General features: G+C 34.9%; 1 protein-coding gene across 1 annotated transcript; it reads right to left on the bottom strand.

Moving 5' to 3' along the window:
• Nucleotides 1-7,417: 7,417 nt before the first annotated feature.
• On the bottom strand, nt 7,418-9,051 carry LOC141699556 (uncharacterized). Its single transcript, XM_074503501.1, has 2 exons — nt 8,898-9,051; nt 7,418-7,995 (listed from the first exon to the last, which is right to left on the bottom strand). Exons 1-2 carry the CDS (start codon nt 9,049-9,051, stop codon nt 7,418-7,420), a joined length of 732 nt encoding a protein of 243 aa, XP_074359602.1.
• Between the last annotated feature and the right edge of the window lie 10,693 nt (nt 9,052-19,744).

The raw sequence follows: 19,744 nt of genomic DNA, 5'->3' as shown, positions 1-19,744 counted from the left end.
TGAAGACCCACCGGTTTCTGGAAAAATTCCAGATTCCGGCGGCCCTTCGCCGGACTCCGGCGAGTCCATAACCGGCCAAAACACCCCTGAATCTGTTTCCAGACAACACCAAACAATACACAGCCGTATTAACAGTACAAACCAAAGAATCAACATCATTAATAACCCAGAAATCGACCACTCCGGCCGATTCCCGACCAAGCTCGACTAAACACCGGCGAAACTCCGGTTCAGATAGAAACTCAATCAAAATCAATGATATAATTACGAAAATAAAGCTTGGAAGGCAAACAAACTAATACAACAGTCCATAGAAATAATTCATAAGCGATTAGGCTTGAATTTAAATAAAAACGAGCACTGAAATTAAGCAAAACGACGAACGTCGATTTTGCGAAATACAACACCTTAATTAATGATATTGGTGTCAAAAGATCGGCTCCGAGATGCTCTATGATTCGGTACCAGTTTTGTCAACAACCGATTACTGCAGATGGATCAATCGATCGATTCTGTTCAAGAACAAACCCTAACCCCCATTTTCTATTTTCTGAATTTTTATTAATAATTATGAAAATTCTGAAAATAAAAATAAATGAAATAAGAGTAATCTGGTATTTATATTAACAGAAAATAAATATCCCTAAAATCAAATAAGGGTGTTTTTATCCCCTAATTATAATAATTAGGCCCCAAAATAATAATTACGGGGGATAATTTTAAAAATGATAAAATACAAAATTAATGTCAAAATTTCCCAAAAATTGCAAATAATTCATAAATAAGAAAATAAAGGGTATTTGAAACACGAATAATTTTATAAAAACAAAAACATCGATTTTGTGGGGTTTGACGTCCCGGTGGGGTCCCGGTCCGTTGATTTTTGAAAAACGGAAACGATCCCTAAATTACCAAAAAATCCCGAAAGCACATAAAATACATTCAAACGCGTATATCTTGAAATAAAATGAGTACCTTAATAAAGACGCTAATAAATACGCGTCCTGATTGCAGATAGGTTCAGATAATTGCAGTTTTAAACACCTTTTAATCTATCGAAAAATTTTCTGGTTCGCACGGAAACACACATACCAGCTATAACATCTCATATCAGGGAAATAATTACTCTAAATTTATAAAACACATAATATTCATTTATTTAACATATAATATTCACATAATTTTCCCGGTTATTACAGCATTCGTATCCGAAATAAATTGGAGATTATCTGTATCCGAAATAAAGTGGATATTATCCGTATTCGAATCCGACGATTATGGATATTGATACAGATATAGGCATATTCGTATCCGATAATATCTGCATCCGAATAAATATGTTATACTTAAATATTTATATATTTTAAAATATATTATATTGAATTTATATTGTGTGTATGTGTATATAAACACATACACATATATATTTGAACATTATATTTATAAAAATTTTATATAATTGTAAAAACAATATTGACATATATAAAAAAATCGTCCGAATTTAATAATTTAAAGATAAATTAAAATTAATTTTTTAATAAATTAAAATAGTATTATATCTCTTTAACTCTAATTTTAATTTTTAAAAATGAAATTTTAATTTTTACTGTATTTTTTCCAGTTTTTTTGAATTTTTAATATAAAAATAAAAAATCTAATTAAAAATCGGATTTAGATCCGGATATTATCTGTATCCGGATAGTATCTGTCGGATCCAGATTCAGATATTATTTTTTTAATATTTCCGAATTCGGATACGGATATAGATACGGATACAAATTTTCGGATTCGGATCCGGATATAAGCATATTCATATCCGAATTTTCCATTTGACAGCCCTAATTCCAATGATACCCCGATAAGTTTGATGATTAAACTGATATATGGCTTTCGGTTGAGTGACCAATTTAATATTTAACCCTTTAGAGAAGTTAGAATTTTCATAAAATATAGTTACTTGTCAACTTGTATAATAACCCATTCGAGATACGAGCCATTTTTCACTGCTCTTCAAAATACCCATCGATTATCATTTTGGATATGAGATGTTAAATCAATAAAATTTCGTTTTGTAATGAAATTTCTATATTTTTAATCATGCAAGCTGAACGTGGAAGAAGTTGGAGAAACCGGAAACTTAAAGTTGTCATTATCCATGACATACAATTACATTTATATATCTTTTACAAAAAAAACAAATTACAAATACAAAGCTCTAGAGTATTAATGTAGAATACATAATAATTTTATATGTTAAAAGAAAAAACATCTTTGGGCGATTCACTATCTTTCTATTTTTTCAACTTCGTACCAAAATCATTATTATCGTCAACTTTTGTAAGTGGTAAGCACTACAAGACACATGTGACCGTGTATTTCTCAAAGTGTTGGATAACAAAATATATTTATATTTTTAACTTGGAATGCACAGAGTTTCAAAATGATATTCTTGATAAAACATCAAGTATTTTTATGATATTTTCAGTGTGTTAAATATTAAACTGGTCACTGAAATGCCATATATATCATTTTGTTCACCGATCTCAACAAGTTATCATTTGCAGTCACTTAAGGAGGTCTAATTATCAGTTTTTTCAGCTTTCAATTTTAAAAATAGGTGTAAATATATTTAAAATATAAAAAATAGAAAAAAATATGCCCATTAAAACTATACACAAAGTTTTGTTCTTAGATTTTATAATAAAAAAGGGTAAAAAAAGTTACTTTTATTTTTTAAAAAAACTTTAGTACGAGTTTTGTTACAAAAGATCTGAGTGAGATTTCTTTGGATAGACTCTATGGTGTGTTAAAAACCTATGAGTTGGAGCAGATTCAGCAGGTTTGGGAGGAAGACCTAGAGTAGAAGAGTGTCAAAAACCCTAAGTCATCCAAGGTGTCGCCAACAGAGTGCAAGTGAAAATACTATGACTTAACATTTCGTTTTGTGAACCCTATGAACGAGGCTTAGGTAAGACTTAGTTTTTCCAATTAGGTAAAGGTCAGTAGGGTGTAAGGCCATAGGTATGGTCAAGAGAAACGAGATTTCCAAGCTTAGGCACTTCGACTTTTGAGACTAGTAAAGTTGCACTACGATAGTCAATTTGTGGAGATTAGTTGAGTGAGGTCATACAATACCCAATGATGCACCCAGTCTAGTTAATACATTACATATACTTAACTGTGATTATGTCCTCCAAGGTGTAAAAATGAAAATATATAGTAATGTATGTTGATTTGAGGTCTTATACGAAATAGGACATTAAATGCTACTTGGAGTCGAATTGTGCACTAACATTAAGGTCGACTGATCTTATAAGAGTCTTTTATAATAAGAGTTATTATTATTGTGTAGGATCAAGTGAAGATAGGAAGCTTGCCGTCAAGGTCGAGTAGTGCTCCCGGTTGCTCCTAAGCCAAGTCGAGTTCTAGATAAAGCCTTCTTTAAAGCATGTGTCCCTACCTTCAATTATCGTTCAAGTGATGTTTTATTTAAACTATATTATGAAAGTGTCTCTCCCTTGTCAAATCTATTTCTATGGAAGTACCTTAATCTTAAATTGAGTTGTTACAAATGTTTCCATACTTGTAATTATTGCAATTGTTCCAAGATCATTTATGCAAAAATAAAGATCATTCGCTTACCTATGCCTTGCCACAACTTCACTTAGTACCTATAATTGATATACCCCGATTGCTTGTACCATACCAAAATACCTTTGTAAGCCCTAATATTTCAATTTCCATGATCGTAAAACCCCTATTGATTTGATATTATGTCCATATACCCTTGATACCTTGAGATATCAATAATCCAACTTCATACTTCTTCATTACTTTTTATTATCATACCTAAACTTTGTAACTAGATGTATGCCATGTATTACCCTCAAAATTTGAGATCCTTATCTTGTTGATTATTGTTATGATTCTTTTTCAATACTTTCTTCCTTGGTTGATAAACCATTGATATTCATCATTGATGACCCTGCTAGTGAGAAGATAATTCATTTCTGATATGAGTTCCATAACTCCAATCCTTGACTGATAATTTAAATTCTATCATTTAGAATCCTTGTAATTTCTCCCTGGCATAAGTTTTTATAAAAGATAATTATTTTTCAAACAAAAGAATGTTTTCTTGAGATTGGTGGATTTGACTAAGATGCAAGTCCCTTTCACACTTATTATATTAGGCTTAAAAGTTGCCTAGGGATCCCAATTAAAATTTGTTAGAACCCAGCGAGGTTCGGGATTGCTTCGTGGCTGATCACCGGCGGTAATCCGTAGCGTCATAAAATGATTTTGAGCAATGATTAGGTTAAAAATATTTTGACTTGAATAATGATGCCATCCACCCCAATTTCGAATTATGAAATGCTATGCTGTTAATTTTTGTCTTATGATATATCTTGCTGAGCGTTTGGCTCACTTCTTGCTATTTATCCATGTTATTTCAGCTAGCAAGTATGGTTAGATTCAAGCAGACTGCTCATAGGTCTACCGGTGGAGATGCTGAAGCTTATATGAGAGCTCAGGTAGTATAATTGGCGTCTGTGTGAGGATCGGTAGTTATGTAAAAGTTGTAATAATTGTGGTGTTGGGTTGTTCAAATACTGAACCTTTGTGATCTTGGATTTTGTTGTAAACAGCCGTTTGTAATGACTTCATATTTATCAGTCGTTATCTGTTAGTTTTATTTTTGGGCTGTGACAGATTTTAAGACAACTCAAATGATTCCAGATTATATAGTCACACAGTGGTATGTAGCAATGCTATATTTATCTGGGAATCACAGGGATCAGAAAGGCAGGAATTGAGGAGGTCAGAGAGAATAGTTGGGACAAAAGCTAGATCATTGTATAGGATTTAATTTGTTGATCTTTGTAGTAGCTAGGAACTTTGTTGTTCTTAGATTGTAGCCAGTTAATTTATTTACCGGAGTGTAGCAACACCCTCGTGGATTTATATATGAATATATATTTCCCGAATATCTTGTGTTCCTCGGTTTACTGTTCCAAACACTATTCACCTCAAAAATACAGAACCACTAACCGAATACTAAATTTTATATTCGTAAAAGATTTAAAAGAATTTTTTAATTTAGTGAGTATCATATTCTACCCCCCCCCTCTACGATACTTCAGGACCTAACAAGAATACGTCCACCATCTGCCAGCTCGCATGATGTCCATTGCCTCAGTAGAGTATGAGCAAATTAAGATCTTCCCACCAAGAACAATGTTAATCCTGGCTAATTCTAACAGATGCATGATAGTATATACTTCAACTTTCAGACTACTGACAATACTGCATAACCCAGAAAAAGAATAGAGAGTTAACATTCCCAACTATTATACTCCTCCTAATTCCACTTTTTAGTTGATAAAAGCAGTTTAAGCCCCAAGCCCATCAACTACACAAACAAGATCAAAACGCTCCCTTTGGTACATCCAAAAATCTACACTAACTTTGTTAAGATGGATCAAGGCTGCACCTTGAGGATTAAGTCTCCATAGAGGGTCTAGCAAAGACGAGATAAGATTGGCAGCCTTACCCCAAATCTTCATCTGTAAATAATTAGCTGAGAGAGAGATTCTTTAGAAACTCTATGAGCTTTGAAAATAACCTTGTTTCTGTATAGACAAATTGACCAAAGAGTAGCTGCCACTGTCATTTTCCATACATGCATTAACCTTGAATCTTTAAAGATATCAAACAATCCTGCCCACGAGAAGTTATTAAGTAGCACGAAACTCCTGGAGTAGCACCACCAATTACCAACAAAGTCCCATGATACTTTAGCCAATGTGCAATCCTTAAACATATGAGTTAGTGATTCCTCAACATTAAAGTACCAAGGATACTGTCGATTAATGTTAGGTAACCCGGTGTTGAGAAAAGACCGAGTAAGAAACTTGCCATTGTAACTTCCATATAAATATCAAGACTTTAGGAGGGACCTTAAGTTTTCATATTGCCCTCCAAATACTGTTGACAGTACCTCCTGTATTCGATGAGATAATCAGCCATTTCCTAAAATAAGAAGCAGTAAAAGGTCCATTATTTGGTTTCCAAATCAATTCGTCTTGTCTTGCACCCAGAAGGATGGAATTCACCACTTTCTGCAGCCTAACCAAATTATTCGGGTCACGAAAAGTAAATGGACTTGACTACACATGCATATGGTTGTTGTTCCAAGAATCAATGAAAAAATTGACTGTACAGTGCTTCCTCGGAAAGATTTGATAGAGAAAAGGGAAACAGAGCATCAGTGGACCACTATCCAACCAGTTTTCCTCCCAGAAGAACACTCTTTGTGCATTATTTACTTTCCAAATAAAATTCGATTAAGATAGAATAGTAGCACTAACCAAGGTGGGCCTTAAGTTGATAAAACTGCTAACCATAGATGATACAACAGAATTCAAAGGATGAGAATTAATGTTATATTGCATTATATCCCCATATTTATCTCTCAACATACGATTCCATAGTTTGTCTCTTTTAGCATAACATCTCCACCGCCATTTAGGTAGTAGGGAAAAATTCTTCACCCACAAAGGGGTGATCCCTAATCCCCCAACCTCTTTCCTTGTACAAATTTTATCCCATCCAATAAAATGAATATTCCTATCATGTATTCCATGTCCCTAAAAAAAGCTTCGTATCTCTTGTTCCAGTTTATTTATGACTGCTAACGGGATACGAAACATACCAAACCAGTATATTGGCAAGCTATCCAAAGTAGCCTTAAGAAGAATGAGACGCCCCGCCATGGAGATGGATTCACAGTCCCAGTTTCTTAATTTACTGTGGACTCTAGAAATTAAAGGGTCCCAATATGCGATGGAATGAGGAGAAGACCCCGAAGTTGTACCAAGATAAGAAATGTGGCCCTCTCCAATTCTGGAACCCAGAGTCATCAAACAACTCTCCAGATCTGTATCATCATTATTGAAGCGAAACAAGTAACTTTTGTGATAGTTTATCCAGAGCCCAGATAAAAGTTCAAAGCATTGTAAGACTCTTTTAACCCCTTTTATAAATTCCAGATCATTTTCTAGAAACACAATAACGTTATCAGCATATTGCAGGTGTGTTATTTCTCCAATGCCAGCTGACCAATATATCCCTTTGAAAATACCCTTATTATTAGCAGCTTCCAGCATCCTTGAAAGAACTTCACCCACCAAATTAAAGAGCAGAGGTGAAAATGGATCACCTTGTCTGAGATCACGGCCCGACACAAACTCATCTGCTGGACAACCATTCATAAGCACTGATATTGATACAGTAGACAATATTATTTTGATCCATTTAATCCAGTTTATATCAATATTAATAGCCCTAGAATGCTAATTAGAAAATCCCAGTTTACATTATCAAATGCCTTCTCAAAATCCACTTTAAACACTACTCATTTACGCCTCTTAAATTTGAGCAAAGCAACAACTTCATTTGCCATTAGGATGCCACCTGAAATCTGTCTACCCTGAATAAAGGGTGATTGTTTATCCAACACCAACTTTCGAATGCAAGGTTTTAATCTATTCACAAAGACTTTAGTTAATAACTTCATAGATGTATTCATTAAACTAATGAGCCAAAAATCCGAAGGCTTAATAGCACCAACCATTATTGGAATGAGTGCGATGAATGAAGCATTCAACCCTTTAGGGATATAACCATCTGGATAGAACTGCTCAAAGAATACCATAACATCTTGTTTGATCGTGGGCCACATTTTTTTCAATACCCCCGCATTAATGCCATTTGGGCTAGGAGCTTTGGTTGATTCCGTATTCTGTAGAGCAAATTCTACTTCCTCAACATAAAATTCCTTAACCATCAGTTGTTTCTCATAGCCAGATAACCTACTCAACTCCAAGTTTCCTAGTATAAACACATGCTTCTCATTATCAAACCCTAACCTATTTTTGAAATGCTCGTATAGATTCTTCTTTATGTCTCTCGGGTTGACAACCTTCCCACCATCTAATTTCAAACATAGAATTTGATTAACACACTTTCTCTTCTGGATTACATTATGAAAGAATCTCGTGTTCCTCTCATCTCTCAGTTTCCAATTCAGTCTTGCTTTCTAACACATCATCGTATATCTAACATTGTAGAGCCTATCCAATTTCTCCCTTATTTGCATCTTGTATGCATAATCCAACCCCTTATGTCCGCCTCTTCTTGTTCCTTTTCTGCATTTTCAATCCTGATATTGATGTTTCCAAACTCCTGATTATTCCATCCCTTTGCACATCTCCGGATACCTTTAAGTTTGCCTTTTAAATTAGAGGTTGATGAACACACCCAAGTATCTTTTAACCTTGTAACCAAATCGTCAAACTCCAACCAACCATTAAAAAACATGAAAGGCCTAGGGCCCCAATCTTTCGTGTAACTACTAAGTACAATAGGTTTATTATCTGAATTTCTTCACCTTAAAGCCTATAGAATCCAGCTAGACAGATTCGAACAAAGATGATTCATGAAGTCCCAATCCAGTCTACTCTTCTTGTTATTAGGCCCAAACTATGTGAAGCTTAAATTAACGAGGGGAATATCCACCAAACCACTAGAATCCATAAATTGGAAAAATAATCTGAAATCCAATTCCTTATACATGCAATTTTCTCTTTCCGTTATATTGAGAACAAAGTTGAAATCACCAATGAGAATAAAAAGATGATGCTTTAACTTGCTAACAAAATGGCAAAGAACAGACCACAAGACCGCTTTTTAAGTGAAACTTTGAGGAGCATATATATTAAGAAATGCAAAAGAAGAATTTGATTTCTTATATGTCCCCCTAACAAGGATCCAATTCTCTGAAGGATAGAACTCAACGATGTCAAAAGAATCACATTTCTATATAGTGAGAATACCACATGTTCTACCCTCAGGTTCCAATTTCACCCATTCAACATCATAGCCTAAACCTAGCTTTGAAACTAAACTATGATTCCAAGAAGAGCGCTTTGTTTCTTGAACACAGAGAAAAGTAACTTTGGATTCTTTGACCACTGAAAAGATTTTCATTCTATTAGAATCCGTATAGGCCCCCTGACATTCCAGCTAACCAAGACTTGATTAAACATCAGAAAATAACAATGATGAGACTAAATATCAAAACAAAGACTGACAATCAGCTTCTAAGCCTAATATTATCCCTAATAAGATCCAGAGACCTTTGTTGATCATTGACTTGAATAAGCCCCATTTAAAACCCTGTATTTAGTATAGCTTGTGCTTCATCCATGTCTCCTTGTACCATTACTAACTTCTCTTCATTATTCCCCAATGGACGCCTCATTCCCTTCCTACTTGGAACCTTGAAATATTTATTCTCTTTGTTACATTGCTTCGTTCTTGGTCAGCCTTTATAACTCCTAAATCTTAATCTTACCATATCCCCAAGAACTGATTAATCCTCAGCAAGAACCTCCCCATCAGAATCATTGCCTTTATTCCTATCTAAAGGGACAAGCACTTCTCTGTTGCCCAACGAAAATGAATCTACCTCTTTAGACGAGTCCTTATTTACTACATAATCATCCACAGTCGATCTCAATTCACTAGACGCCTCCCTGACTGTCCATCTACAATTCTTATCATCGATCTGCTCCAATTCATGTTCTCCTGGTGGAGCCAGAGTAGCTCTAGAGTTTACTGGATTAATTAATATTATCACAACCATTAACATCATCACCTGCATCCAAAACTTCATTAGACCCATTCCTTGAATCGCTTTCCTTCGATGTTTGAACTTGCACCTCACTTATATGCTCTTCCATATTACTATTTTTATCTAATTAACCCTCTATTCCTTGCTCAAGAAGCCCATTAAAGTCTTCAAACCCACCTTCTTGCCCATTAAATTCTTCAAACCCACCTTTTTGAATATGCAGTTTATTATTGTTGTGCAAGACATGCCTGTATAATAACAAGACTAAGTCAAATTGACAACCCTAAGATTCGGTTGTATGATAATCAATATTTGTATTCTGTAATTGTATTCCTTGAGTCTTTAAAGGTGTGTAGTATATTAGACTGGAGGATTTTTCTGTGAACAGTTTTAAGCTAAGGAATAAACTCTGGAAGAAGATCAAGTCATGATCATGCCTCAGAGAAAAGATGTAGAAGCTTGGAGTTGAATAATGTTGTTCTAGGAAAAATGTTCTAATTCAAGATATCGACAAGTCACTGATCAAGGTATATCGAGAATTCCAAAATGACTTGTAGAGAAGTCCAAAATGGCTTATAGGGAAATCTCAGAGATATCGACAAGTCAAATGAAGATGTAGAGAATTGGAGATATCGACAAGTCATTTCTGCCTATAGAAGTCTCAGAGATATCGACAAGTCAAATGAAGATGTAGACAATTGCAGATATTGACAAGTCAATTTCTCATATAGAGATCTCAATCACAGAGATATCGACAAGTTATTTCTACAAGAGATCTCAGACATATCGATAAGTCATTTCACATGTAAAGAAACGGAGACCTTGACAAGTCAAATATACCTATAGAGATCTCATAGATATCGATAAGTCATTATACTTATCAATATGTTACTTCTCTATAAAAAAATTGGAGATCTCGACATACTTCTCAAATTCAGAATACAGACAAGTTCAAGATTCAAGATTATCAGTCAACAAACAATTCATTCACTGAATTAGAAAGTCTACAAAAGCAGCTTGAAGAATACAAGACAAAGGGCCAATATTAACCTGACAAAGGGTGGTCACAAACCTGCAAGATTCTTCACAGATTTGCTAACACCAGAAAAGAAAAATAGACAAGGTTGCTTTAGAAATTGGTTTAGTACATTTTAGTGTAAGTTTTGTGAACCCGTGTTGCTAGTCTACAAAGCATGCACAGGTCCTTGGTTTACAAGTAACAAACAAACATATCTAGATTTTCTTGTATTCTCTCAAGATAGAAGTTGAGTTCTTATTTTCTTAAGAACATAAATGTATAGCAAGACAAACTTGATTAGAACAATTAAGTGAGTTTTTGATATATTGTGTTTATGTGAATTCTGTTAAACATAATATCATGTCTTAACTGTTTTGTTCAAACCATAGTCTATAAAGCTTAAAACCAAGAAAAATCCAAGAAACACATTCACTCTCCTCTGTGTTACATATCATAACATTCAATATCTAACAACTATCAATGGACTGATTATCACTCTTTACTAAGGATCTACTGACACACTACAAGTTGAGGTCATCTACTACATCCCTTTTGTCTTCCATACTGCACAACCCATTTGGTGAGATACTTTCCACCATCAACTAGAAACTCCTTACCATTTGATGAGCGAACACAAATTTGTTGGGTTGTCCACCTGTCATTCACAGTTTCAATAAGAATTTTCAGATTTTTGTAGAAGCCTGAAAGGAATTCAAAGTTGCTACATCCTGAAAGGAAGAATATCTGATTATCCCCCCCCCCAACTCGAGATAATTCTCTCAAAGTTCTCTCCTGACCAAGCAACTAAAGGTAATCCTACACATTTCACCCAAATTCTCATGTTTAAACACAATCCTCCCACTTGAGTTTCTCCATACTAATAAATGCAATACTTAAGTAATCAATATCAATTTCCTCTAAGTTAGAGATGTCCGGGAAATGTGCAATAAAAACTTGATCAACCAATCCTATAATTAAGGCATCCTTAAAACCCATACCCTCTGACTAACAGGATACAGTCTCAACCGATTCTTTCTTGATAATTTTTAAAAGAAGACTAAATTCCAACTCCTCCATGATTTCTTGATTTAAGGTAAGATCAATGAGCATGGGAGGGCTAACCACTTTCTTATCCACCTTTATTGTCTCACTCATCTCTACTAGGGACTGAGTTGTTCTTCATATTCATTATGTCAACACGCCCTTTTGAAGAGCTCTTCCTATCCAATATATCCCCACCCTCCTTCGCCGTTGATCAACTACTAAAGAAACTCTGGTCTTCGAACTTGGTGATAAAGGCCTAATAGTTTTACCACGAGCCATAGAAAGAAATAGTCTATTACCCATGAAAAATTTCCCATTAAGCCTTTTGATAAGATCATGCGCCTTTTCGTGATCCTGAGTGACAAAGAATCCATATCTCCTGTTATTTTTATCCCTTATAGCTGGTAGGATTATGTCCCTAATGACTCCTTCTTTTTCGAAAAAAGACCATACATCTATGGCCAATGCCTTCTCATGGAACCTAGCACAAAAGATTATATTAGAGACTTCAAACTCCTTGACCCCTTTTCTAACACTATCAACCCTTGCCAATGAGTCTTTGAGGGAACCAATAGAAAATGCCACTTTAGACTTAAGACCCTCTTTATAACTCTTGCCTCGTTCAGTCCCATAATGAGCGGTTTTCCGAGGCAGTGACAAAAGATGAATTTTCCTCAAGGCCTCCCAAATGGCTTTATCATCCAGGTTTAAAGCTAATTCTAAAAAAACTAGGATCTACCAGATCGCTATAAGCTCGGACAAATTTCAAAGCTACATCCACTAATTTCTCTGATTGCAATTTACATCCTTTCTCTTGGTCAGGTATTACTTGGTTAAGAACCCCTTTCTTCTCTTGGACAGTTCTTGAAGTCTTTAAGAAACCACAGTGTATTTGATTGAGAGCCATATTGATGTCCTCATTATCTCTCACATTAAGATCTCTCAAGATATTCGGGTGGACCCACGACTTGTAATTTTCAAAAAACTCTATGACCTTGTCTCCTTGATCTCATAATTGAGATCCATTCATTGGTAGCTTAATAACGCATTCTTTTAAATTAAGCTTATTCGCTTTGCTCCACCACCCGTTATTCATTAGGAAGGAATGTATCTTACAAAGGCCTTCCTCCTCCCCCTTGAGACCCTCCAAAAAGAGATCCAGTTCTATAACTCCTTTAAAAAAAGTTATCCCTTGCTTCTGCCACTTCCACCAAACTTCTATTACCTTTTATTAGTGTCGGTAGCATCTCTTTTTCCAATAAGAACCAATATGCCCTGAATACAGAATCATACTTATTCTCTTCCTTCTTAATCTCTATCATAATCTTATTCCTTGGGAGGTTAAGATCGGATCCTCTTATATACTTATTACCCACCCTAGTAAACCAAACCCTTTCATGACTGCTAGATCCTCCCACTACTTCCTTCAACCTGCCCTTAGAGTCTTGATGTGATGATTGACGAAAACCAATGTTATGTTTCTGATAACTACCATATTTTGATGCTCCAAAACCCATAGAACCATGAAACCTAGATCCCCTTACTTGAGATGTCATGAAGTTAAAGTCAAAAATATAGTGTGTTATTTTCCCTTGACCCCGTCATATATGATATATATATACGTAATTGCTTTTTTTAATTAAGTTTTTCATGGCACATGATAATTGCGAAAATTTAAAAATTAAACTCATTTTGATTAGCTATAATTTTTCAACAATAATGAACATCATGCATGCACAAAAACCATATTAATTGAAATGAGCAAAATTAATAAAATTTTCGCTCTTAAAATGTGCCCGTTGACACACACTAGACAAAATCTTTATATATATATAATTGTATTTTTATATTTGACCTTGATAATTATCACATTTGTGTTATAATTTATTTTATTTCTTCGTTGTCAGATTTTTTCACATTATAAAGTTTTGAAGAGAATATTTTAATTATACCATATAATATTTTTACGTAATTATATTTCTTTTATTTTTATATTTTCTTTTCTATAGTTTAATCAAAGATTGAAAAGTTATTTGAGATTTGCATCTTGCCGTATTTGTAATAATATTTTATAATTTTTTCTATTCAAGTAATGATTTTGAAAAAAATACTTTACATTTAATTATCATAGTACTATTAAATTTATTTTATTAGATTTGTATTTCAATTTTGAATTGCAATATTATATAATTATTATTATTTTTCTTCCTAGTTTTTGTATTTTATAGGATTCATGTACTCTATAAACCAAACTAAACGTACCCAGTATATCCCGCATAACGCAGGGTCTGGGGAGGGTAAGATGTACGCAACATTCCCCTCATTCAGAAGAATGAAAAGGTTGTTTACCGAAAGACCCCCGGCTTGTGTATGTGAATATGTGCATAATGCGTTAAAAGTGAAAAAAACACAAAAATCATATTTGAAATATTAAACAAGAACAAAGTGGCAATTTCGATCCAATGGAAAATTACTCACATAATTTATAAAATGATATAGGTAATACCTGAGCCCGTGAATTGTACTTACACGGGACTTACCTATGATCGAATACATTTTCTTATTAACAAGCAAAAAATGTCATAGTAATGGCGGTGGTTACAAACCGGCTATTGTCCCCACTTGTAATTTCCATGAATAATTTACACCATGCACATGGATTTTATGTTTTTGATTCTAGAGATTAACTCCCAAATAGTGTTTTGTGTGCGGAAGATTTGTAGATGTCCGTAACAAAGCGCAGAATCCCAGGAGGATTAATAATAACCCAAGAAATAGACTATCATCCATCAAAAATTGAATAAATATGGTGGAATTAAGTGATTGCGCGTTATGATTTTTCTCAACCACAAGTAACCGCTACTGAGGAAAAGAGATCTCCACAAACTCTCAACACCAATTCCGTTATTCTTATCAACCAAGGAAGACTCTGGATTGCTGTTGTGGATATGTTGTGAACTTGATGATTTCATTAACAAAACACCTTAGTAGATTTTACTTAGTGAAAAATGTAGCACTCGACGGATAAGGAATATAGTCCCGACGGATGACTCAATATAGTCCCGACGGATGATGATCAATTATCCATCGAGTAAGCAGCTTATGTAATAATGAGTCTGTAACACATTTCTGTATACACCTTGTTTAGATTCTGTAGTAGAACTCAAGTCATGTTGACTTTAATTAGATATGCAGAATAGGCTGATTAATTGTACATAGATGATGTCTTGTAATTCTGCATAAATGAAATGAAGTCAAAAGCCAGATTGCTACCCGACGGATAAACAACATTGCCACTCAACGGATGATCAACAAGGCAACCCGACGGATGATCATGTACCCGATGGATAATCAATTCAAACATCAGTTGACAGTGACAACACAGTCACATGCGTCGAGTGTATGCAAAAGGAATGTGGAAGCCCATTTAACTAGGTTTTAGAGAACAAAGAAGCATTGCCATTTCCATGCTATTACGAAGATATTCAAAGATGCTGGAATAGAGTAATGAAGTAGCATAGTATTAGACTTGATGGTTTTTTTTATTATCTTGTCTTATTACTTTGTAATCTTGGTGATATAAATACCAAGAAGTAGCAAATAGAATAACAAGAACACTAAGCAAGAAATTCTCAGAGAAACATTTGTAAGCTGTATTTTTAGCATTTCTCTGAAAACTTAGTTGTTCATATTTGTAAGCAGTTGTGAGCAAATCTTGCTACACAGAGTTCTCTTGATATAATATATATCTCTGGTGGATACAAGAAAGTTTTTAAAGACTTGTATTTTTAATTACTTGTATTTTGATTCATTCCAAGTTATTATTCCGCACTTTGTAAATCAATTCACACAGATATATATTTTAAGTTCGAACACTTTTAAACCAAGAAAAAGTTTCAAGAATTCCATTCAACCCCCCTTCTGTAATTTTTGTTGCATTGTTAGGGACTAACAATTGGCATCAGAGCAAGCTCTTGATAAACAAAGAGTTTAAAGATCACAACAAAATTGCAAGATGAACAAGAATGATGTTGGAGTCAAGATTCCTTTTCTGGATAAAGATAATTACCATCACTGGAAGGTAAAAATGCATCTTCATTTACTTTCTCAAGATGAGGCCTATGTAGATTGCATAGAAAGAGGCCCTCATGTACCAATGAGAGCTGCAACTGGAAATGAGCCTTCTGTCCCCAAGCCAAGACATGAATGGTCTGATCCTGATATTGAACAAGTCGAGAAGGATAAGAAGGCCATGAATATTCTGTTCAATGGAGTTGATGGTGACATGTTTGACAACATCATCAATTACAAAACTGCCAAGAAAGTTTGGGATACTATATAGATTATATGTGATGGCACTGAACAAAATAGAGAAAACAAGATGCAGCTGCTAATTCAGCAATATGAGCACTTTCATAGTGAAGATAGTGAGTCTCTCACTGACATTTTTAGTAGATTTCAAAAACTACTAAATGCTTTGAAGTTGCATGGAAGGATCTATCAGACAAAAGACTCCAATCTTAAGTTCCTTAGATCTCTTCCAAAGGAATGGAAACCTATGACAGTCTCATTGAGAAACTCTCAAGATTACAAGGAGTTTACTTTGGAGAGACTGTATAGCATCCTGAAAACTTATGAGCTTGAAATAGAGCAAGATGAGAGGATGGAGAGAGGAAAGAAGAAAGGAGGATCCATTGCACTAGTTGCTGAGTTAGAGAAAGAGAAGGAGATGAAGATGGAAGCTGTTGAATCAACTTCAAAGGTCTGTGAAAACAAGGGCAAGGGGCTGGTAGCATAAAATGAAGATTCATTGAGCCAAGATGACATGGAAGAGATTGATAAACATCTAGCATTTCTTTCCAGAAGATTTACCAAGCTCAAGTTCAAGAAGAACTTTGGAGCAGCCAAGCCAAATAGAAACATGGTGGATAAATCAAAATTCAAATGTTTCAAATGTGGCTTAGCAGGGCACTTTTCCAGTGAGTGTAGAAAGTCAGATTCCAGCAAAAAGAAGTTTGAGCCTGTGGATTATAAACAGAAATACTTTGAGTTGCTCAAACAAAATGAAAGGACTTTCATTATACAAGAAAATGACTGGGCATCAGATGGTCTGGATGAAGATGAGGATGTCAGCTATGTCAATCTAGCCCTAATGGCCAAGTCTGATGAAACAGAGACAAGTTCTTCAAGTAATCAGGTAATCACCACTAACCTTGCACATTTATCTAAAGCTGAATGTAATGATACAATAAATGACATGTCTACAGAATTATATCATTTGCGTGTTACACTTAAGTCTCTTACTAAGGAAAATGCTAAAATTAAAGAAAACAATTTGTTTTTAAGTGAGAGGAATAATGTGCTAGAGTCTCAGTTAATTGAATTTGAAAAATTGAGAATTGAGTGTAAAATTGCTAAGGATGAATTAACTGAGTCCTTGAAGAAATAAGAGATCTTGAAGAAGTAGCTTGAACGAGAACAGGAGGTGATTAAGGCATGGAAAACATCTAGAGATGTTCACGCTCAAATCACCAAAGTTCAAGGTATTGAGTCCTTTGGTGATGCAGCGTGGAAGAAGAATAAGGAGAAGCTGGAATCCAATTTGGTTGAAGGATTGCTAACAGATGTAGACTCGACGGATGATGAGGGTCATTCGTCGGATAACAAAAAGAGTTATCCGTCGAGTGATATAAATCCTCATCCGTCGACTGTGAGCAAGCCTGTGAGTAAAGCCAAAACTTGTCAAGTTAAATGAGAAATATGGATCAGTTTCCAAGAATTTTGTTCCAGGAGAATCTAGTCAAGAGAAGAAGGAGAAAAAGGCTAATGTTGGTCATATGACTGTCAATCAATTGAGTGACAGACTGGAAAAGATTGAGATTAAAATAGAGGCTAAAAGGAAAAATAATAGAAATGGTAAAGTAGGAATTAACAAGCATAACAACTACAAACCTGATTAATACGCTCCTAGAAAAATCTGTGTCAAGTGTGGCAGTGTAAATCATTTGTTTGTTAATTGCAAAACTTCCATGCCTACTTCCATATCTGTGCCACCTCATTTTCCCAACATGAATGTTATGCCTTCTATGCTATGAATGTTATGTCTGCACAGAATATGAATGCACAATTTGCTAATATGCCATTTGCACCTAATCCTTATTATACTGCATTTAGTATGCCGCAAATGCCATTTAGCATGCCTTACTGGAATAACATGTTTACTAATAGCATGTCATTTCCTGTTAATCAAAATATGCATGATAATTCTGTTATAATGAATGGTTTCAAAGGTTCAACTCAAATGATTAAGGATGAATCTGATATTCCCAAGTCAAATGAGATAAAGCCTAAGAAACAGAAAAAGAAAGCTAACAAGGCAGGACCCAAGGAAACTTGGGTACCAAAATCAACTTGATTTGATTTCGATGTGTGCAGGGAAACTGAAAGAATCTATGGTACTTGGATAGTGGCTGTTCAAGACACATGACTGGTGATTCTACCCTGCTCACAGAGTTCAAGGAGAGAGCTGGCCCAAGTATTACTTTTGGAGATGATAGCAAGGGTTATATTGTGGGATATGGCTTGATTTCAAAAGACAATGCCATCATTAAAGAGGTTCCCTTAGTGGATGGTCTCAAGCACAATTTGTTGAGTATCAGCCAGCTTTGTGATAAAGGTAATTCAGTAACCTTCAACTCAGAAGCCTGTGTTGTGATAAACAAAAGAAGAAACAAAGTGGTTCTCACTGGTGTGAGAAAAGGAAATGTGTACCTAGCTGACTTCAACTCATCAAATACAGAATCTGTTACTTGTCTTCTCAGCAAAGCAAGTCAGGTGAAAGTTGGTTATGGCACAAGAAGCTATCACATCTAAACTTCAAGACCATGAATGAACTTGTAAAGAAAGAACTGGTAAGAGGCATTCCTCAAGTGGAGTTTTCTAAGGATGGACTATGTGATGCTTGCCAGAAGGGAAAGCAAATTAAAAGCATCATTCAGAAAGAAGCTTGATTCTACAATTGACGAACCTTTGCATCTGCTACACATGGACTTGTTTGGACCAGTCAATGTGTTGTCCATTTCAAGGAAAAGATTTTGCCTAGTAATTGTAGATGATTTCTCAAAGTTCACTTGGACATATTTTCTAAAGTCTAAAGATGAGGCTAGTGAAATCATCATCAATCGCATAAGGCAAGTCAATAATCATCCTGATTTCAAAGTTAGAAGAATCAGGAGTGACAATGGAACTGAGTTCAAGAATTCTGTCATGAGAGCATTTTGTGAAGAAAATGGGATTTTGCATGAGTTTTCAACAGCAAGAACTCCACAACAAAATGGAGTAGTAGAAAGGAAGAACAAATCACTTATTGAAGCTGCAAGGACAATGCTTGAAGAATATAAATTACCAACATATTTCTGGGCTGAAGCTGTAAATACTGCATGCTACACTCAAAATATTTCTCTGATTAATCAAGCAAAATGCATGACTCACTATCAATTATTCAAGAACAAGAAGCCAACTCTAAATTTTCTTCATGTCTTTGGCTGCAAATGTTATATCTTGAGAAATCAAACTGATCAGAATGGGAAGTTTGATGCTAAAGCAGATGAAGGAATTTTTGTTGGATATGCTATTGGTAAAGCATATAGAGTCTACAATCTAAGAACCAACATTGTTGTGGAATCAATACATGTTATGTTTGATGATAAAAAGATTGAAGGACTGCAAGATGGATATTACCATGAGAGCCTCAAATTTGACAATGTGGAGATGGTTAGTGATGACAGTGATGATAAAAGTGATCAAGAAACAGTATCAAAGGATAATGCAGAAAAATATACTACCAATGAAGCACAAAATTCAACATCTGTCGAGTTGCATAATGCTTCATCCGTCGGGAGACAATCTGCCTTATCCGTCGGGAGACAACCAGCCTCATCTGTCGGTACTCAAAATTCACCATCCGTCGGGTCATCAAAAGAAGC

Source organism: Apium graveolens, chromosome 2 (assembly GCF_009905375.1).
Source record: "Apium graveolens cultivar Ventura chromosome 2, ASM990537v1, whole genome shotgun sequence".
NCBI lineage: Eukaryota > Viridiplantae > Streptophyta > Magnoliopsida > Apiales > Apiaceae > Apium > Apium graveolens.
The sequence above is the reverse complement of the archived record's forward strand: the minus strand, read 5'-3'. Positions and strand labels throughout refer to the sequence as shown.

Excerpts from the sequence above, each read along its gene's own strand:
- LOC141699556 (XM_074503501.1), bottom strand. The coding sequence starts at position 9,051 with ATGAAAATCTTTTCAGTGGTCAAAGAATCCAAAGTTACTTTTCTCTGT. Across the intron at positions 7,996-8,897 it reads ACCTGAGGGTAGAACATGTG|ATGGTGGGAAGGTTGTCAAC; the intron begins GTATTCTCACTA and ends GTTTGAAATTAG.